The sequence below is a fragment of the Meleagris gallopavo genome, chromosome 25 (genome assembly GCF_905368555.1).
Source record: "Meleagris gallopavo chromosome 25, MGAL_WU_HG_1.1, whole genome shotgun sequence".
Classification (NCBI taxonomy): domain Eukaryota; kingdom Metazoa; phylum Chordata; class Aves; order Galliformes; family Phasianidae; genus Meleagris; species Meleagris gallopavo.
In genome coordinates this window covers 2,219,828-2,240,049 of record NC_139428.1, presented here as the reverse complement: position 1 = coordinate 2,240,049, position 20,222 = coordinate 2,219,828, and the positions used below count along the sequence as shown (strand labels likewise).

Here is a 20,222-nt window from a genome sequence, read left to right as displayed (position 1 = left end):
ACGGCACTGGGCTCAGGTGGTTTATTTGTAGGCAGCAGCAGTGCAGAGCTTGCAGTACTCTACAGAGCTGCAGGTGCAGCACAGAGCAGCTCCTCGGGTTGGGGGAGGAGGGGGGGACTGGGTTCCTCTATGGGGCTTCGGGGCCCCTACCTGGCAGGAGGGGTGCAGCGTCTGTGTGCTGCAGGTGCAACCCATCACTGTGGGTGCAGTTGCTGCACTGAGTTTGCAGGGGCTCTGCATGCAGTCTCCCAGCCCCTTAGTCTTGCACCAAGGCCCCACCGTGGCCCCCCATCACTCACTGCCTTCCTCCCTCCCCCCAGAACCTTGGGTTGCTGCAGGAGCAGGGCTGAGAGCATTGGGCGGGGGGCAACCCCTGCACATTCTGGAGTAGGGATGGAATAAGCTCAGGGAACTTAAATCATAGGCTGATGAATCGCTGGACCGGGAGGGATGTCTGGCAGGATTTGGGATTTGCTGCTTTGGGGCTGGCAAAGCGCATCCATCCCGTCATGGCGTGCGTGGCCCTTTAAGAGCGCCTCGCGCCGCACGGCCCGCTCTCCCCCGCCCATCCACGAGGGGGCGCTGTGCCGGTCCTCCTCCCGCCCGGCATGCGCCGCGCCCGCTCCCCTTCTCCCCCCCCCCCCCACGCCATTGTGCCTGGGAGCGCGGCGCGCGCGCGGTGCCGCGTGACGCCCGGGGAGCGCGTGTGGGCGCGAGGCGGCGGGCCTGGGCCATAGACGCGGGCCGGAAGGAGAGGCGAGGCGAGGGGAGCGGGCTAGAGCGTCGCCCCAACCAGGCAGCCGCCGCGGGCGAGTCGGAGTCCGCCAAGCAGCCGCGCCGCGCCCGCTCCCGGACAAAGCCGCCACCGCCGCCCGCCGCCCCGCCCCGCCCCGCCCCGGCAGCAGCCGCTCCGCCGCGGAGCCATGTCGGCCAGCAGCCTCCTGGAGCAGGTAGGGGCCTCGCCGCCGCCCCCCGGCCTCCCCTTGGCTGCTCCGGGCCTGGCCCGCTAGGCGAGGCCGCGGCTGAGGCCTAGCTGCGGGGCGCGGGCCGGGCCTCCCTTCCCTTCCCTCCCTTCCCGCCGGCTGCGGCCGCCCCTCCCCTCACTCACCGCTCTCCCTTCTCTTTCCATGCCGCCTCCGCAGAGACCCAAAGGCCAAGGCAACAAAGGTGAGACGGGGCCGGGCGGTGCGGATGGGCGCGGGGGGAGCCGAGCCGGGAAAAGGGCCGAGAAAACAACGTTAAAAAACAACAACAACAAAAAAACACCTTAAAAGTGCTCACGGGGAGAGTTTGTGTGCGGAGGAGAGCTTGGCTTGGCTTGGCTTCGCCCGCCGTGTGGTGGCACAGCGCGGTCCCGGGGCCGGCCCGGAGGAGGAGGAGGAGGAGGCGGTCGGTCGTGTTGCTGCTTGTTGAGCGCTTCCTAACGCCGCGCATCTCTTCCTCAGTGCAAAACGGCTCCGTGCATCAGAAGGATGGGCTGAACGACGACGACTTCGAGCCTTACTTGAGTCCTCAGGCCCGGCCGGTGAGTGAGCTGAGCTGCTGGAGCTCTGCCCTGCCCGTTGCGCTCTGCTGCTTGCCAGCTTTCCCCTCGTCGCCCCCTGTTTGTGTCCCCGTGCTTCTCCCAGCAAAAGCTGCGCTCGTGGGTGAGGGCTGGAGCTGTTGGCAACTTTTTGTGTCTTCTTTTCTGGGGCTTCCTACGGTTGAGGTTCAGCCCGCTGTCGGCTGTCTTGAAATTACTGCTTCTGGTCTTTCAGTTGTGTTGCTTTGGCTTTGTTTCTTTGCTTGTGTGTGGCTCTTTGTAGAGCAGATGCGCTGTGCAGCGTTGTGAAATTGTTTCATTAGATGCAGCCGTGTTTTGGAGGCATTTGGAAGATGCTATTTGTGCTCTTCTGTCTCTGCCAAGGAAACTGAAAATGCATGTCATGGGGTTTTCTCCATTTCTCACCCCCCCAAAAAAGCCCCTGAACACTCTTGTCATAAGGGCTGATGGGACTTTCTTCGAACTTCAGTTAGGAGTTGAGCTGGGGAGTTTGTGAGCAGCTCCTGAAAGTCAGGCTTCCAGGTACTTTTTAGTTGTTTGAGATTAGCTCCATTGTTAACTGCTCTGTCTCCTGAGCAGTAGGAGAGTGACACACAACAGATGGAGTTCAGCTGATTAGATGTCACAAGTAAGCACTGCAGATAAACATCTGTAGTAAGGCTGAAGCAGTTCGTTCTCTTGGCTTCTTTTCCCTTTACTGTTGTGACTGGTTAAAAAAAAAAAATAGCTGTTTTGTTTCTCCCTTTCCGTATTTCTTTAATCACTTCTCCTAGTCGGTGTATCATTTCAGATACTTGTGATTCATGTTTTGTTGGAACACAGGAGCAGGTTTCTGTCTCAGTTAAACGCTCAACAGGTATTTTCCTTGGTTGTGCTCTGTAAGGACCTGTTAGCTGTTGCACAATCTTGGGCATTCCACCTGTCCGTTAAGTAAGTCTGCTCTATTTAGCTCCCTAAAACAAGTTACAAGCCTGAATTTGAGTTGCACGGGGAGAGAGGTGTGATTGCTTTCTCCAGCCTTGAATAAAGAGAGCTGCTTCCTTTTGCCCTTTGGTGTTTTACTCCATTTTGTGCACTTGGTACACATCTCCGTATTTCGTTTCTTTTTGTGCGTGCGTGTCACAAACTGGTCAGGGTGTTTTTAAAAAGGAGGAGGTGCACCTGAGGAGGGGGAGGAGAGCTGTGGGAATGCAGCAGCAGTGAGGTAAAACCTCTGTGTTAACGTTGGATGGAACTTGAGGGTGACTTTGCCTCCTTTTCTCTCACTGCACTGCGTTGCCTGTCGCTCTCATCTGTCCTTTGATGCCTCGGTGGGCAGAAAACAAAAAGCTGGGGTTCAGTTTGGATCACGGAGCTGCTGAGTCCACAAGCTGGGCTGTGACAGAGCAGTGTCACACCTGTGCCTTTCTGGCAAGGGGAAAGGGAGCTAAGGCTCTGAATTAAACACAGCCAACTGTTGCAGAGTAACGCAGGTGCTTTCAGAGCTGCTACCTGAGCTGTCTGCACGCACACCAGGTGACCACCTTGGGAAGTTTCTTGGCTCTTTGCTGGAGAGCTGCAGTTTCAGGTGTGACTCTTAGCTTGTCAGCCCTGTAGAATCACGATGCTGCGTGTCCTTAAAGCTCAGGAACACAGAGGTTCCTCAGCTCCAGGAGTCAGTAAGCTTAAACCCTCCTTGTCTGAGGTGCAGAAGGAGAGGAATAGTGAATTTGAGGAATTAACTGCACAAGAAGTCTTAATGAGGAGAGTTAAAAGGTTTATTTGCATACCAATCAGTGTCTTTGTGCGAGTGCAGTGTGGCAGGGCGAGGTGTTTGCTTGATAGCAAAGCATAGCTGCAGAAATTGAAAACTAAAACTGTACCCTGGGTAAGAGTTAATTGTTTTATTAGTACACTTCTGTGCCATCTTCTCTGGGAAAACAAAGGCTGCAGTAACTCTGAACTTAATGCATCCACTTAACGCAGTGCAGAAAGTTTTCCAGTGTGTCAGCAACGAACCAAACAGTGTTATCATAATTCCTGCTGGTTTTTTGGAAGGGCTGAGGCTATCCCAGCCCCAAACCTGTTGCTTTCCTTTAACTCAGTGGATGGTGGAGAGGCAAAACTGCTATTTCTGGAGGAGGCCAGAGCCATCTTGAGAGCCTCCATAGACTTCAGCATGGCGTGAAGTCCTCTGGGAGCTGCGCCTGGCACATGAAAACATGATTCAACAAAAAATGGAGCAGAGCCTGCTGCAAGCCAGGCTCTTAAATGGGAACCCAAGCTGACTTTTCATCTCATCTGCATCGGGCTGGCACGTAAGCTGCTGTGTAGCACAAGGCTGTCTGCACACCAGTTCATGTTACTGGATGACAATGTCCATTAGTGTGGCTTGAACAGCTCCCTGGGGGGATGTTGGTTTGAATGCTGAATGACAGATGTTTTTCATGTAAGTGAACCTTAGTCATGTCTGAGAGTTTCCTAATTGTAAAATTAAACATTTGTTTTCGTAACCTGAAGGCTATTTGGATGTTAAAAGGGAGACCAAAGCCTGATTTGCTGTGCTGCAGAGGTCCCTGTGCTACAGAGGGCTCCCAGTGCAGCACTACTGACTGCTCTCTGTTTTCAGGTATTTTTGAGTGTGTGCTTGCAGTGCTGGAGCAGCTGGTGTTCTGGCATTAAATCCTGTTTTGTTTGCAAGTTCTTGGGTATTTGGAGCTCTCAAATTGTAGATTGTCAGGATAAAGCTGTAGGAAGTGTAAGGAAGGGGCTTGTGCTAGGAGCAGTGAGGGATGCTTGTGATTTTGGCAGTGCAGTACCACTGGACCTTTGCCCCTCCATATTGCCCTTCTCCACCTCCTTCCTCCAAGCCTTTCATCAAACACACAGCAAAATAAGCTCTGAGATGTGCATTACCCAGGTGAGAAAAGCCTTCTTTTATAGAGAGAGGAGAAGCAGAAGATGGTATCCATATGTGAGGTAAGGTGCTGTTCTCAGAGCTGAGCAGCAGGTCCTGGGCAGCCCTGTGTGCAGACTGCATGGTGCATTGGGAAACTGTGCTCCGATCTCAGCGTGAGGAGCGTGCTGAGCCTTTGTGCTTAATACTGGGGGCAGTGAAGCCATTGTGGGGGCACCCCTAGCAGCAGAGGTGCTTGGCACCAGGCCTGTTTGTGGGCTCAGCCCCAGGGTGGGAAGGCTGAGGCCCGGGAAGCAAGAGGTGGCCCTTAGTCCTGGTCCCTGCCCGCTTGTTCTCCTCATCCTAACTGTTCAGTGCTTGTTTTTCTTTTGCAGAACAATGCATACACTGCAATGTCCGATTCCTACTTACCAAACTACTACAGTCCCTCCATTGGATTCTCCTACTCGCTGGGTGAGGCTGCCTGGTCCACGGGGGGCGATCCCCCCATGCCCTACCTAACCTCTTACGGACAGCTGAGCAACGGGGAGCCTCACTTCCTCCCAGATGCCATGTTTGGGCAGCCAGGGGCCCTTGGCAGCACTCCATTCCTCGGGCAGCACGGCTTTAACTTCTTTCCAAGTGGGATTGACTTTTCAGCTTGGGGGAATAACAGTTCTCAGGGACAATCCACTCAAAGCTCTGGCTACAGCAGCAATTACGCCTATGCCCCCAGTTCTCTGGGGGGGGCCATGATCGATGGACAGTCCGCTTTTGCCAGCGAGACTCTCAACAAGGCTCCGGGGATGAACACCATAGACCAGGGGATGGCAGCCCTGAAGCTGGGCAGCACGGACGTGGCCAGCAACGTCCCCAAGGTTGTCGGTTCGGCCGTCGGGAGCGGATCCATTACCAGTAACATGGTGGCATCTAACAGCTTGCCTCCGGCCACGATCGCTCCCCCAAAACCGACGTCCTGGGCTGACATTGCTAGCAAGCCAGCTAAGCAGCAGCCCAAGCTGAAGACCAAGAACGGCATGGCAGGTTCGAGTCTCCCCCCGCCTCCAATCAAACACAACATGGATATAGGAACTTGGGATAACAAAGGGCCGGTGACGAAAGCCCCCTCGCAGACCTTAGTGCAGAACATGGCCCAGCAGCCCCCCCAGGCCTCCCCCCAGCCCGTGGCTCAGCAGATGAACAGCAGCCCGCCCGTGGCCCAGGCTCCCAGCGGGCAGCAGTCCCAACCTCTGCCCCCACCGCCACCACAGCCCACCCCGCTGCCCGTCCCGCAGCCGGCAGCTCAGCCCACACGTTGGGTTGCCCCCCGCAACCGCGGCGGCGGCTTCGGCCAGAACGGCACGGAGGGCAGCGGGGTGGGAACAGCACAGCCCAGCGCTGGGACGGCTCCTTCGGAACCTCACCCGGTGCTGGAGAAATTGAGATCCATCAACAACTACAACCCCAAGGATTTTGATTGGAACCCAAAGCACGGCCGGGTTTTCATCATTAAGAGTTATTCCGAGGACGATATCCACCGTTCCATTAAATATAACATCTGGTGCAGCACAGAGCACGGCAACAAGAGACTGGACGCTGCCTACCGCTCCATGAATGGGAAGGGCCCCGTTTACTTACTGTTCAGTGTCAACGGTAGCGGTCACTTCTGCGGAGTAGCAGAAATGAAATCTGCTGTGGACTACAACACGTGTGCAGGTGTGTGGTCCCAGGACAAGTGGAAGGGACGTTTTGATGTCAGGTGGATTTTTGTGAAGGACGTTCCCAACAGCCAGCTGCGGCACATCCGCCTAGAGAACAACGAGAATAAACCAGTGACCAACTCCAGGGACACTCAGGAGGTGCCTCTGGAAAAGGCTAAGCAGGTGTTGAAAATCATTGCCACCTACAAGCACACCACGTCCATCTTCGATGACTTCTCACACTATGAGAAACGCCAGGAGGAGGAGGAAACTGTTAAAAAGGTAACGGGGCTGTGTGTGTCTGTGTGTGTGTGTGTGTGTGTGTATGTGTGGTGGTCCCTGAAGGCATGGGCTGGTGGGTGGCTTTGGGGTTGGCTGTGTGCTGCTGTAGGGTACCTGCTACCCAAACAGGAGCTCCTTTTTGGGGTGCAGGTGTGTGCTGCCAGAGCTGGGTGCTGTCCTGGCAGCAGACAGAGCTCATACCAGCTTGCCCTTGGCTTGCTGTAATCTCAGACTTCTCAGTGTTGCATTCAGTTCTACACCGTGGTCTGCTTCTGGTTCAGCGTGACTTAAAGTAAGAGATTGGTGGGGGCTCTGGGCAATGGCTGAGAAACAGAGCTGGGCTCTGACAAGCTGTCTGATCCCCCCCTACCTCGAGCAGGATCAGTGTGACAGATGTTTCCCACTGCTTGTAAAACCTTCAGGCACAGCAGTTCCTGTCCCTCCCCGGGCAATCTAGCCCTGCGCTTAATTATCCTTCCTGTTAGAAGGCTTTGTCTAATGCCCAACCTCAATCTCCCTTGCAGCAATTTAAGTCTGTGACTGCTCGTGCTCCCCTCTGGATGCAGAGCAGGTCATTCTGCTCCTCCTGGCAGCGAGCTGCTCGTGGCTGTGCCCTCAGCTGGGCCGCGTCGCATCAGAGCCCACCGTCACCCTCTGTCCGTTCACTGGAGGGCTGAAAATTCTGCCCAAACTCGGTGACCATTCAAACCACCTGTGCCTGATTTTCCCCCCCCCCGCTGTATTTTGGTCAAAACAGTAATTACAAATTAGCATTAGCACGGCTTTCTGGGAGCTGGCCAAGTTTCCTGATCGTCTCCTTAGTTTCAGCAGTGGGGAATTTTCCACGCAGCAGTCGAGGAACGGAGTCAAGAGCTGCAGCTGCTCACCTCAACAGCTCAGTTCTTCATTTTTATCATGTAGTTTACATGGAACGTTGTGGGCACAAACACCACCACCAAAGGCAGTCGTGTGCTGCAGCTGATACTCGAGCATTTGTGGTGTGTGAAGGAAATCTAAGAGAGGAATACACTGCAAGGTGTGCGGAGGGAATGTTCTCCTTCTGTTTTAGATGTAAACTTGATCTCAGTGTGACCTCGCATGGTTTCACGTGCTCTCCAGCCTGTCCCAAAGTGGTGATTTCTCCTTTATCAGCTGAGGTTTTGAATGCAATCAGAAATCTGCTCTGTGTGAGACGCTGGAGGAAGTGGGATTTGTGGTGTGCTGTGTATCTGAGAGTGTGAGAAAGGGGCAGATCCCAGCGAGGGGAGCAGGATGGAGGGAGGGGGGGATGGATGCAATGAAAATGGTGAATGGAAATGGGAGAGAAGAAGGAAGAGTGACAGCATGGGGGAGACATGGGGGAAGGAATGAGGCACATGGGTGGTCTTGCTGGAGAGCAAGCGGCCCTAAAGTGGGTAAGGTATGAAAACAAGCAACACAGCAGCTCTCTTCAAATGTAGAACATCTTTGCTCGTCTTTCCAGTTGTATTTTGAAGGCTCCTCCCCAACGATGCTCAGCTTCTCTGCAGCGTGCTGAGGGTCAGCAGCAGGCACAGCGTGCCCATACCTCCTCCTCGTGCAGCACTGGGGTGTGACAGCACAGCGCAGAAGTCTTGAGTAGGAAAACATTCATTCTCTCAAAGGAAACTTAGTCATACTTCTCTGGAATTCACAGGCAAGGAGGGATTCTTGTAGATAGACAAAGCAAACGCCAGCTTTGCTGTTGACTCAGTGTTACATGCAGAGGGCCCCTGCCCTGTCACATCCGCCGGGGAGGAAATGAGTTGGGCTTGCTTTCTGCTGCAGTTTGACCTCTTTGGTGGCTCTCTGAGGATGGCTGGAGTTTCTCACTGCTGTTTGGTGGCTTCATTGAGAAGCAGCTGAGTGAATGCTGCAGTCTTGGGATGGTGGCGATGCGTTCGTGCCCTGCATTCCTGTCCCTCGAAGCTGAAATGTCTCAGGGTTTGGCTTGTTTGGAACTTGCAAGCTGCAGTTGTTTCACTTGGCTCTCAGCTTGCCTAAAGCTTTGTCTGCTTTACAGTTTGGTTCCTGCTCGCTGTCCAGGCAGATGGACGAGCTCTTGTGAAAGTCTGGGAACTCCTGAATGTTCTTTTGTACTTCTCACTGTGAGAGTCACTTCTTTAGAATGCCCAGAAATAGTTCCAAGAAATCATACGAAAAATATCTCGCTCAGTGTTGTGCTGTTCCCTGTGGCCAGCAGAGGGAGGCTGAATGGTTCAGAGCTGAAAGCACTGCCGTCCTGCTGCTGTCTCTGCCTGTGCCCACGGAGACTCTCTACTTCTTCCCAGAGCCTTTCTCAACTAAATGCAGTTTTATAAAAAGTTTGGGTGTTTTTGCTCAGACTGATGCAGCTGATCGCTGGCTTGATCCCAGCTGAAGGGAATTGGGACTGCTGGAAGCTGCTGTGTGTAGAGCGTGGCACCAGTGCCTTCCTTGGGAGGACTGCTTTATCCTTGTGAAACAAACAGCCTTGGGAAGCCTGTGTGTTTCTAGGAACGTTGCAGTGACCTCAGTGTAAAGGTCCTGGATAGCAGTGGATGTGCTGCTTGCACGTGAAGGGCAGCAGCTTGCCTCTTCTGGAAGCATCGTCTATAAGCTGTGGAGGATGCTGATCTCATTTCTTGTCTCGCTGCCTCCCCAGGAGGGAGCTGGGAAGGATGCTGCATGGGTGCAGTCGTGTCCTGTCCCATCCCAGGCCTGCAGGAGCCACATGGGTCAGTCTCCTCACTGAGGTCAGACCCTCTCAAAGCAGAGATGGAAGGAATTGCTGCCCCTCGTGGGAGGTGGGATGAGGGTAAGCAAAGTGGTGCTGCGTGAGCCTGCTGGAAACTATCCACGGCCCCTGTAAAGAGGGAATGCTTTCTGATGTGTTCTGCAGAGCTCTTTTTTTCTTCTTCATTTGTTCTATAGCCCAGACTGGCACTGCTGTACCCCTCTGCTCGCTGTCCCGGCTGACACTGCACTCACATTTGATTTTACCGTACCCACAGTGTTTCCAAGCAGAGGATAACACACCTTCTTTCTCCCAGTTCAGTTCCAGACCTCCTAAATCTGCCTGTCTGTGTCCTTCTGTTTGTCACAGCTCAGTGACAAAGGAGACACAAACCGTGCTGCAAATTCCAACAGTCCATTACTGCCTTCAGCTTCAGGTTGTCCTCCCTTTGGCCTCAGCACTGCAGCTCCGAGTTGCAGGGTGCCCTGAGCTTCTCCTTCCTACCAAAGCATTGATTGCATTCGTTGTGAACAGACCAAAGACTTCAAGTGAAAGTCTTTAACAAATAAAACAAGACTTCGTTCCTTCTTCAGCTGAGCCGAATTGCATGTGTGGTTGGTGAATTCCTTGGGAACCACGTGGAGGTTTTGGTGTGCAAGGAGGGAGTGAGGAGGATGTCATCGCTGGTGGCTTTTGATGTAAGTGTTTTTGCAAGCTGCTGGCACTGGGGTTAAGAGCTGCTGACACAGGGGCTGTGTTTTGGGTTGCTTTATTAACAGGGGCTTCTCCATACGCAGTAACTTGCCTTTGAAGCAGAGCATTGATCAGCTGCGTCATTTAGTGATCCTGGGCTTTCTGCCTGCTGCAGGACGTTGCCTAAAGCTGGCCAGGATGCTGAGGAACTCTGGAGGTGCCCTGATAGTGGGCCTGGTGTGTGTGCAGGGTGTGAGGAACAGCTTTGGGCAGGGTGCTGGCACAGCCATAATGCTGCAGTGGCCTTTGTCTGCGAGATGCTGCTTTCTCCTGTCCTGCAGGGCGTTCAGTGGCAGCCGTTCCTTTAGGAAGCACCTTGTTCTGCACTGTGCCATCCTTCCAGCTGTGGTTACTGGAGTCCTCTGCCCAGCGTGGGGCTTTTAATTGGAGTTTGTCATGGTGCATTTCAGCAGTTCAAAACAGTTTAGGTTTTGCAAGCCATTCTGCAGAAAGAATTTGGAAATGGAGGCAGCATTCCTGGTTCCGTACCTTTAGAGGCTCTTTATTCAAAGCACAATGCTGGGCTTTCTTTTCTGTGGTTGACAGCAGGATCATTTCTTACAATGATACCCAATATCAGCTTAAACTTAAGCTGAAGTCTAAGTAGAACTTTGTCCCAGGGCTCCGGGGAAGGGTCTGCAGCACTTGTTTTGTGTGTGTGAGGAAGGCAGCATCTTCATCTTGGTTTTGCAGGCCTGCTGGGTGCATGCAAACTGCTCCTTGCTGCTTTTCCCCAAGCACTGAGCTCTGTGTGCAGCAAAATGAAGTGGTAGGAGCAGATCTCTGTAAGGAGAGCACAAGCACGTGTTTGTCCATCTCTGAAAGCAGTCCTTCCTTGGAACAACTTGTGTCTCAAGAGCTGCTTGACCCAGAGGACATATCCTCATCCAGGAGGAGGTGGGGAGCAGTAGGTTTCAGTGCACTCTGTGTCTGCTTTGCTTCTTCCCATGTGCATCACTTCATTTCTCTAACCAAGCAGGCCAAACTCACCGCTTTTTCTTGCAGGTTCCTCCATTTCTCTTCACACTTGACTGCTATTTTAATTAGCTTGGATGGCTTAGGGCCGTCAGCAAACTTTCCTGGTTTCCTTACAACCATATAAACCACCAATTCCAGTGAAGGCCCTCAAGTTCCCATCTGTGCTGAAGGTTATGCAGTCCTTAGCGCTGCACTTGCGTGGTGTGGCGGAGCACAGAGGTGTTGATGCATTGATTCTGCCTTGAAACAGCCAGCTGGGCTTCTGCCTTTTCCAAAGAGCCAAGGGAAAAAACAGGAGGATGATCACCTTCCTGGGAATTGGGTGCTTTGTGCAATCCAGAGTGATGGTTAAGCAAGAAGAAGCTCATCCTTTGCAATCAGTATTGTGGGTAAGAGGGAGGATGGAGCTTTCTGGCTGCAAGCAGAGCAGTATGTTTGATTTTTATCCTCTTTCATAGGTGAGGCAGGTTAGGGTGGAACTTGCCTCTGTAGCTCTGATGGCTGTCTCATGCTGGCAGGAGGAAAACCTTGTGTTTGGTTTGTAAATCAGGACTGGAGGCTGTTTGTGGAGCATAATAAAAGTGATGCACAGTCTGCTGGTTGTGGCTGTGCCTCAGGCTGAGTCTGTTGAGAAGGGAAGGCTCTGCAGGGCAACTCTGAGGCAATGGATGGCTGTGATGCATGTCCAGGGCAGGTCTGAAGCCCATCTTGGGAACGGGCACGTGGAAATCCTGTGCTGTGTTGGGATTGCATCCATTGTGCAGCAGGATTGGGGAAGCAGAGCTGTGGGCTGGGTGAGGTGTTGGTGCCAGCGTTGGATGGCTGAGCTCAGCCCTTCAGGGAGCACTGCTGGGATCATACAGACCTCATGTAGTGATAGCAGGCGTGTTGTGCTGGGAAGCAGACTGATCCCAGTGAAGCTGGGAGCCACGTGCTGCCTTCTTCTGCCCTCCGCTGCCCCATCTGCACTGCACTCTGCCACAGGAGCACTGCAGTCAGATGTCTGTTGAAGGTGAGAGCACACAAACGTTCACCTGTCAGCTGCAGAGCCTGTTGTTGCTGCTGGGGCTGCATAGTGTGATCTGCCATCAGCCTTCCACACTATTAGCAGGACAGGGCCACGATAGCCCCACAGCCCCCAAGGACATGGTGTGTGCAGAGCAGGGCCAGCACGGGGTGCTCCTGGCTGCTCCTGCTTCCCTGCAGAGCTCAGTGCCTCCAAATGCTGTTGTTGCTGCCTCCCTGGGTGCCCTCTGAGCCGTTCCTCTGCAGTGTGGGGCCGCAGCCCCGTGCCCTTGTTGTCTTTCCATCTGGGGTTTGGCTTCAGCGACCCACATGGGTCCCTTGCAGCTGGGGGGCTGTGATGTGCAGCTGCCCCTCTGCCCGCCCTCAGCCACCCCCTGGGTTCCTGTGCTGCCCACCCAGAGTAGCACACCGTGTCACAGGCTGCCCAGAGAGGCTGTGGATCCCCGTCCATCCCTGGAGGTGTTCGAGGCCAGGTTGGATGGGGTTCTGGGCAGCCTGGGCTGGGATTAAATGTGGAGGTTGGTAGCCCTGCGTGTGGCAGGGGGTTGGAGCTTCGTGATCCTTGAGGTTCCTTCCAACCCATCACAGGCCATTCCGTGATTCCCTTTGTTATATAGTTGGTTTTTTTCCTTTTTCTTCCTCCCTTCGCCCCTGTGCTGCTCGATTCTTCTCTCCCATTCCTTCCTGGGCAGAGCTGCCATCCTGCTGCCACTTATCTGGAGTCACAGAGAAGAATGGGATGCAAGCAGGTGTCTGCATCCCACATACCTGGGAGGAATGGGGTGACCCCCAGCCAATCCACAAAACAGGGAGGAGCAGCACCCATGGGTGAAAGCACCCAGCAGACCCCGCTCCTCACGCTTCCCTTCCCCACGTGGGACACGACTGATGCCTTCTCTCTTTTTTCTTTCCCCCACAGGAACGCCAGGGCCGTGTCAAATAGAAGGGCCATTCCTCCCCCAGGGACTGCAGCAGAGATTGCATCGCGCCCATCTGTCAGAGAAAGGAAAGAAAGAGCAAAAAAAAAAAATCCCGGAGAGAATTAGGACTTGGTTGGTTTTTTGGGTTTTTTTTTTTTTTTTTTTTTTTTTTGGTTTATTTTTCTTAATATCAGTGACTTCAAATGGAGAGGAAAAAAAAGAAAGAAAAAAAAAAAAAAAGGACTCTGACAAACTCGAGGAAAAAAAAAAAAAAGAGAAAAGCATTGGAATTTCACAAGACATAGGACTTTAAAAAAAAAGAAAAAAAAAAGGAAAAAATACAGAAAAAAAAAATGTCCCTTCTAGGTTATAGAGCATAGCTAAAAACCGTTCCCTTTCCTTTTGGCTTTGGTTGTGATTTCGGAGCATACGCTTTGGTTTTTGTCTTTTTACTACGTTTTTATTTTATTTTAAGGCCCATAAGTGGCATTTATGCCTTTTCCCTCCCCCCCCCACCCCTTTAATTTGTAACCCCCACCCCCACCCTACGCCTCCTCCCCTGGGTTTGACATTTGCACTTGGAACACCGAGTTGTAACACCCACTGTGCAAAGCAGAGGAACTTTCTGTTATCCCCACCTCCCACTCTGGGCCTGGAAGAGGAGGAGGAGGAGGAGCACCCCGAGCACCTGGGGGTTTGGGGCCTAAGAATGAGCAGATGTTGCCCACGAGGTTCTGTTACAGTGGTTCGTTTTCCTCTGCCCCTTTTGTTACTCAGAAGCACTCGGAGCCCAAAGCAATGCTCTGTTCTGGTGCATCGCCTGGCTCGCAGATGAGGTTTGGGTTAATTTGATTGGAAAGATGGGAATGGCCATTGGAGAGAGAGGAAAAAAAAAATAATAATAAAAATTAAAACCTCCCGTTTTGTTTATGGGAAAAAGAAAAAAAAAAATCTTTTTTGGTTTTTTTTGGGTTTTTTTTTTTTTGGACAAAAAAATATTGTAAAATGTGTAGTGATGAACATGTTCCTTCAGTTCTTGTTAAGCCAATGAGGAATGGGCGTTGCCTTTCTTTTCACCATTAATCACTTCTCAGTAATAAACGTGAGATCCTGTTGAGCATCACTGTTGTTCGCTGCTCCCTTTTTGCCTCCCCGTGCCCCTCCTGCAGGAATGCAGCCCTGAGTGCAGCGTTCAGAGCCTGCCTGGGGTGTGATGGGCTGAGGTGCAGCACCCATGGGTGCCATCCATCCCTGTTTTGGGGGCTGGGTGCAGGAAAACTGTGCTTGATTCCACTGCGATCGCAGCATCCGTGCGTGGATTGTCTTTGGAGAGAAGCAAAGAGGAATGCTCAGCATTGCTGCACTGCTTCCAGATCTCAATGCAGGGTCTGTTCAGGAGCTGGAGGGGCTGGGAGGACTGCTGTGCGCCGCAGTGCAGGGCTGTGCGCCGCAGTGCAGGGCTGTGCGCCGCAGTGCAGGGCTGTGCGCCGCAATGCAGGGCTGTGCGCCGCGATGCAGGGCTGTGCGCCGCGATGCAGGGCTGTGCGCCGCAGTGCAGGGCTGTGCGCCGCAGTGCAGGGCTGTGCGCCGCAGTGCAGGGCTGTGCGCCGCAGTGCAGGGCTGTGCGCCACAGTGCAGGGCTGTGCGCCGCGATGCAGGGCTGTGCGCCGCGATGCAGGGCTGTGCGCCGCAGTGCAGGGCTGTGCGCCGCAGTGCAGGGCTGTGCGCCGCGATGCAGGGCTGTGCGCCGCGATGCAGGGCTGTGCGCCGCAGTGCAGGGCTGTGCGCCGCAGTGCAGGGCTGTGCGCCGCAATGCATGGCTGTGCGCCGCAGTGCAGGGCTGTGTGCCGCGATGCAGGGCTGTGCGCCGCGATGCAGGGCTGTGCGCCGCGATGCAGGGCTGTGCGCCGCGATGCAGGGCTGTGCGCCGCGATGCAGGGCTGTGCGCCACAGTGCAGGGCTGTGCGCCGCAATGCAGGGCTGTGCGCCGCAGTGCATGGCTGTGCACCACCCTGCACTGCTCTGTGGTGTTGTGCATTGCTGCACCTGGTTGTGCACCACCCTGCACTGCTCTGTGAGGCTGTGCATTGCTGCCCACTGCTGTGTGTAGTCATGCATGACTGTGCACTGCCCTGCGTGGCTGTGCATCACTCTGCACTGCTCCCCGTGGGCGTGCATCGCTGTGCTCTGCTCTGCTGTATGGGATTGTGCGTTGTTTTGTACCTCTCTGTACGGCTGTGCAATGCTCTATGGGCTTCTCCCACCTGCTTTGGGGTTGCGGAGCCTTGTGCTGGTTTTTGGGGTCCCCTCTGCCTCCTGTTATTCCCCCCCTCAGTGTGTGCTGCCCCCACCTTGGGAACCAGGGGTCTCAATGGGTCCTGGGTGCATCCCCTTAGCATGGGGTGCTATGGAGCTGCTCCTTCTGGCTGTGGTTTTAGCATCTCCCAGCCTGGGCTGTCCCCCCCTTTGGCATTCACTGCGTGCCTTAATGGTGTGACATGAAATCAAGGTCTGCAGTGAACACGAAACGCTGGGGCTGATGGCTGGGGGAGCACGGTGCTGCTGGGGGGGGTCCTGGAAGAGGGGGAGATTTGGGGATGCTGCTTCCTTTGTGCTCTCCCTTGGGGGGATGATTTGCTGTGGACCTCCTGTCCCTGAGGATGCCGTGCGAGGTGGGATGGGGACGTGGGGGAGGGGGACAGACCACAATGGTGAGGGGTCTGTGGGGATCCATGGGGAATAGGAGACCCCCAGAGGTAGGGAAACATGGGGCTGGGGGATCATGGGGATGTGACCCGCAGGGGTGGGGACCTGCAGGGATTAGGGCCTGTGGGGGTTAGGAGACCCATGGGGATGAGGGGTCCATGGGGACAGACCTACAGGAACGTGGGGAATACAGGACACACGTGGGGACCCGTGGGGACAGGGGCGACGTGGGTGGGGGTCACAGCAGGACTCCCTTCCCTTCTTCCATGTTGGGGGCTGGGGGCACTGGGTGCTGGCGTGGGCTCCAGACCCCAATCCTGCATGGGGTACAGGGCGCTGGGTCTGTCCCACGGTGACCCCGGGGCGCATTAATGGTTGACAGAGGACCCGGTTTGGGTCCACTGCCCCACGCAGTGGATTCTCTGCTGTCTGTAGGGGTTGTGCAACAGCCGCTGTGCTGCATCCAACCGGGCACGAAAACCCCATTGTCCCCAAAGGGAAGGAGGGCCACGGCAGCCCCATGCACACAAGACATGCACGCTGTCCCCAATTCTGTCCCCATGTCACACATCAGCCCTTTTTGTAGCCCCGTGTGGTCACACAGCTCCCGGCTCTGCCTGCGGTGCCCCGCTCCCTCCCAGTGCTCCCAGTGCTGCCAGGGCTCAGCCCAGTCCAAAGTCACAGCGGTGGCACTGCACAGCTCCAAGATGGCCATGCTGGATCCCCAGGCTCTCCCCAGCCCCAGCACGGCTCTGCCAGGCAGAGCAGAGCGGCTGCACGTGGAGGGTACCCAGAGGGTTCCTTGGGGTTGTGGGGAGTTCCCAGATCCCAAATCCCAGGGAGAGGGGATGCCACCCCTCCGGAGAACCCTGACCCCCATCCCCACGCAGCCACCCACGCCGTCACCGGGAATCCCACGCTGCCTCCGTTCCCCCCTGAGATGCAGACGGCGATTTTTGGTGAGTGCTGCCTCCAGCCCCAAACCGGGAACCCCATGCCCTCTATGGGGTCACCCCACTGCCTTCCTCCCCCCTCCTCTCTCCCCCAGGCATGGGTTGCTTCTGGGGAGTGGAGCGGCTCTTCTGGGAGATGCCGGGGGTCTTCTCTACCCAGGTGGGATATGCGGGGGGCTTCACCCCCAATCCCACCTATGAGGAAGTGCGCTCAGGTACCGGGGGGTTGTGTTCCCAAAGTGTTCCCATTGTGGCTCTCATTTACCTTGGGTGTGCCCCTGTGATTTGGGTGTGGGGTTTGGCTGGGCAGGGGCATTCTGTGGGGTGGGGAGGTTTGTCCCTCTGTCCCCAGAAGGGAGGGACTTTGGGGTGGAGGGGACTGGAGTGTCCCTGCAGGGCAGACGGGGCACGCTGAGGTGGTGCGGGTGGTGTTCAACCCCAACAAGATCAGCTATGAGGAACTGCTGAAGGCTTTCTGGGAGAACCACGACCCCACACAGGGTATGGGGAGAAGGATGGGATGGGGTGGGATAGAATGGGGGTGGGGATGGGGATGGGGTTGGGACAGGATAGGAATGGGAGTGGAATGTGATGGGATAGGGATGAGATAAAATGGGAATGGGGTGGGGATTGGTGTGGGATGGAAATGGAAATAGGATGTGTTGGGATGGGGATGGGGATGGGGATGGGGATGGGGATGGGGATGGGGATGGAGATGGGATGGGAATGGCATGGGATGGGATGGGATGGGATGGGATGAGATGGGATGGGATGGGATGGGATGGGATGGGATGGGATGGGACTTCAGCCCTGGTGCCATATCTGGAGCCCTGGCCAGGCAGTTCAATGCCAAACACCACCACACCAGCCCCATCCGAGCTCCTTTGCACCCCCATCCCACAGTGCTCACATAAACACATTTAGCATCCTCTGCCTTCCCCATGCCTCGGTTTCCCCATCTCCTCAGCATAGGCTGAGGCCACACAGTGCTTGTCACAGTCATTGGTGCCCCATAACCCCCCCGTGTTGCCCCCCAGGGATGCGGCAGCAGGAGGACGTGGGCACCCAGTACCGCTCCATCATCCTCACACTGAACCCCCAGCAGCAGGCGGCCGCGCTCCGCAGCAGGGATGTTTACCAGCAGGTAGGTGGGACGTGGGGACACCCCCGGGGGGGCAGCAGACCCTTCCTTGGAGACACCAGACCCCCCCTTAGGGACAGCAGGACCTCTCTTGGGGACATTGGGACACTTCTCTGGGAACACAGGCTACCATCACCTGTCTCAGGTGTGGGGCAAAGCCCCGCTATGGCAATGCCACGCTATGGGGCAATGGGATGGGGAGGTCTGTCCTGGTGTCCCCAACTTGTCCCCACTGTGGGGTTGTGCCAGGAGCTGAGCCAGCAGCACCGAGGGGACATCACCACCACCATCGAGCCAGCAGGTGACTTCTACTACGCCGAGGACCACCACCAGCAGTACCTGCACAAAGTGCCCGGGGGGTACTGCGGCCTGAAGGGCACCGGGGTCCCCTGCCCTATTGCTCCCTGAATTCACTGTGCACCCCCAGCACGATGTCCCCGTGTCCCCGCAGTGCCACCCAAACTCCTTGCTGGGAGATTAAAGCTGCATCCCCTCCATCACCTGGTCCTGTGCTGTCCCACGTGTGCCCGGGGGCGAGGAGACAGTGCTGGGGGGTCCGTGTCTGTAGGGCTGGGGGGGGGTCCGTGGCCATAGGGCTGCTGCTGGGGGGCGGTGGGTCACCGTCTGTGGGGTTGGGTTCCGTGGGGATGCAGTTTCGACGTTCGCCACCAGAGGGCAGCACCAGCGCGGGTTCGGAGCGGGTGGGAGATGCGGGGGTCCCAGCTCCGCTGTCGCCGCGGTTTCTCACGCGCAGGGGGACGCGGGGCTGCGTGCGGGGGGACACGGACACAACACGGAACCGTCGGGACGGTGAGGGGATGAGAAAGGACGGTGGTAATGTCCTGTGCTGTTGGGGGGGGGGGGTACCGACGTGACACGGGACACTCGGACACACAGACACACGGACACACGGACACACGGACACACGGCCGGACTGCTGTCCCCACGCTGTCCCACGTCGCAGGGCTGGAATTGAGCCCAGCATGGGGCAGCTGAGCAGTATGTCCCTGAAAAAGGGGGCTGGAAGCCGGGGGAGGGGAGGGGGGTGCGATGCCACCTCTTGTTTAGAAAGTGAAGTTCCCGGGTCAGTGGAGAATGAACAAAAAAACAAAATAAAAGAGGAGAGAAAGCGAGGGCAGGTCGGCATCCGGCCCCGGCACCTGGCCTGCAGCTGTGGCACCGCGTGTGTGTGCTGAGAGCTGAGCTGGGGACCGGGGGGGGGCGGGGGGGGACAGGGATGGGGATGGGGACTGAACATGGATAGGGATGGGGATGGGGACAGGATATGGGAATGGGGACAGGGATGGGGACAGAGATGGGGACCAAATGGGGACAGGGATGGGAATGGGAACAGGGATGGGAACAGGATGGGGACAGGGACGAGGACAGAATGGGGACAGGGATGGGGATGGGAGCAGGGATGAGGACAGAGATGGGGATGTGGACAGGGAACCTCCAGCCTATATGAGCCCCCGGCTCGTGGTGGGGTTTGGCACACGGGGTGACGGATGGGGCTGAGCACTCAAATGCGAGGATCTTCATCCCCAGCTGCGGTGCTCGGGGGGACGGGGGCCAAAGGGATTCAGCCCCCACCCCACTGCCCCTCACCTGGCACCTGCTGGGTCGGATGGAAATTCTGCGTCAGAGGAAGCGGGGAGGGGGGACAAACCCACTGCCCCCCATCCCTGCATCCCCATCACTCCCCCACCCCACACTTTGCTGCTGGTCGTACCCTTGCCGTGTCCTCCATCTCTGCCTCTGGGGGTTTGGGGTTATGGGGTGTGGGGGGGCTTGGGGGATGAATGCAGCTCTGGGAGGGGCTGCAGCGTTATTTATACCGAGAGGAGATGCGAATGGTTCTCTCTGCCGAGTGAAAGAAATAACAATTCAGGTTCGAAAAGAGCCGAAAACCACACGACAGGAAACCCAAATTGTACAAATGCAGATGCGAGTGGAAAATGCTCCGCGCCGGGCGAGCTGCCTTTCACCTCTGCTAAAAATAAAGCTGCCTCATTAGGGTCGATGGGGCCGCGATAACGCCGTGCCTTCACCCCATCTTTTTCCATGGGACGCAGCTTTCCGGGGGGGTTCGGCCCTTTTTGGGGTGGATTCGGGTGATTTGAGGCCGATGGAGGGGTGAGTTTGGAGGTGGGGTTTGTGTGGGTGCTCCCCTCCCTCACCCATGCTGGGGTTGGGGTGATTTTGGGTGGGCAGCGTGAGCCAAAAGGGTGTTGGGAGGGGTGGGGAGGGGGAGTTTTAAGGGTGTCTGTGGGTGGAACGAGGCAAAGCCACATCCTGCGGCTGTGTGGGATGCGGGGGGAGGAAGGTGGGAGCTGAGCATGGTGGGGATGTGGGGGGTACAAGCAGAGCCCCCCCAGAGCTGCCCACCCCCTTTTCATGCCCATCCCCCTCAGCCTCAGTTTCCCCACTCGGAGCCACAGTGCCCCACATGCATGGGGATGGAGGGGGGTGATGGGGCAGGCCGTGCCCCCCCCCCGCCTCCCTCACCACCTCCCTGGGAGGATATCGTGGGAGGAGGGTGGCAGCGAGGCCTGTGAGTCACCCATGTCCTCACCTCACACCTGCAGACCCTGCTGAGTGCACCTGCACC

At 56.0% G+C, this 20,222-nt stretch overlaps 2 protein-coding genes and 1 long non-coding RNA gene across 6 annotated transcripts; 2 read left to right on the top strand and 1 right to left on the bottom strand.

Annotated features, from left to right (window-relative positions):
- Positions 1-626: 626 nt before the first annotated feature.
- Positions 627-13,934, top strand: YTHDF2 (YTH N6-methyladenosine RNA binding protein F2). 2 transcript variants are annotated; one of them, XM_085208522.1, is made up of 6 exons: positions 627-950; positions 1,143-1,167; positions 1,446-1,525; positions 4,814-6,400; positions 9,728-9,832; positions 12,811-13,934. In XM_085208522.1, exons 1-6 carry the CDS (start codon positions 924-926, stop codon positions 12,832-12,834), a joined length of 1,848 nt encoding a protein of 615 aa, XP_085064648.1. In that variant the 5' UTR covers positions 627-923; the 3' UTR covers positions 12,835-13,934. The 2 variants fall into 2 exon arrangements, with proteins under 2 accessions (XP_085064648.1, XP_085064650.1); XM_085208524.1 differs by lacking the exon at positions 9,728-9,832 and having other exon boundaries at positions 630-950.
- LOC146542798 (uncharacterized) lies at positions 12,840-20,222 on the bottom strand. 2 transcript variants are annotated; one of them, XR_014879580.1, is made up of 3 exons: positions 19,344-20,222; positions 18,113-19,226; positions 12,840-14,134 (listed from the first exon to the last, which is right to left on the bottom strand). It is a non-coding gene; the product is annotated as an uncharacterized LOC146542798 (long non-coding RNA). The 2 variants fall into 2 exon arrangements; XR_014879579.1 differs by lacking the exon at positions 19,344-20,222 and having other exon boundaries at positions 18,113-19,337.
- On the top strand, positions 15,835-18,108 carry LOC100548568 (uncharacterized). Of its 2 annotated transcripts, XM_010723451.4 has the most exons (6): positions 16,155-16,303; positions 16,408-16,476; positions 16,566-16,685; positions 16,867-16,971; positions 17,508-17,614; positions 17,861-18,108. In XM_010723451.4, exons 1-6 carry the CDS (start codon positions 16,225-16,227, stop codon positions 18,017-18,019), a joined length of 639 nt encoding a protein of 212 aa, XP_010721753.4. In that variant the 5' UTR covers positions 16,155-16,224; the 3' UTR covers positions 18,020-18,108. The 2 variants fall into 2 exon arrangements, with proteins under 2 accessions (XP_085064653.1, XP_010721753.4); XM_085208527.1 differs by lacking the exon at positions 16,867-16,971 and having other exon boundaries at positions 15,835-16,303.

What these genes read in the sequence shown, in the direction of transcription:
- YTHDF2 (XM_085208522.1), top strand. Translation starts at nt 924, where the DNA reads ATGTCGGCCAGCAGCCTCCTGGAGCAG. An exon ending in CCAGCAGCCTCCTGGAGCAG is followed by an intron (nt 951 to 1,142) that starts GTAGGGGCCTCG and finishes CCGCCTCCGCAG; the next exon opens with AGACCCAAAGGCCAAGGCAA. An exon ending in AGGAGGAAACTGTTAAAAAG is followed by an intron (nt 6,401 to 9,727) that starts GTAACGGGGCTG and finishes TTCCTTCTTCAG; the next exon opens with CTGAGCCGAATTGCATGTGT.
- LOC100548568 (XM_085208527.1), top strand. Translation starts at nt 15,889, where the DNA reads ATGGTTGACAGAGGACCCGGTTTGGGTCCACTGCCCCACGCAGTGGAT. An exon ending in GATGCAGACGGCGATTTTTG is followed by an intron (nt 16,477 to 16,565) that starts GTGAGTGCTGCC and finishes TCTCTCCCCCAG; the next exon opens with GCATGGGTTGCTTCTGGGGA. An exon ending in GCAGGGATGTTTACCAGCAG is followed by an intron (nt 17,615 to 17,860) that starts GTAGGTGGGACG and finishes GGGTTGTGCCAG; the next exon opens with GAGCTGAGCCAGCAGCACCG.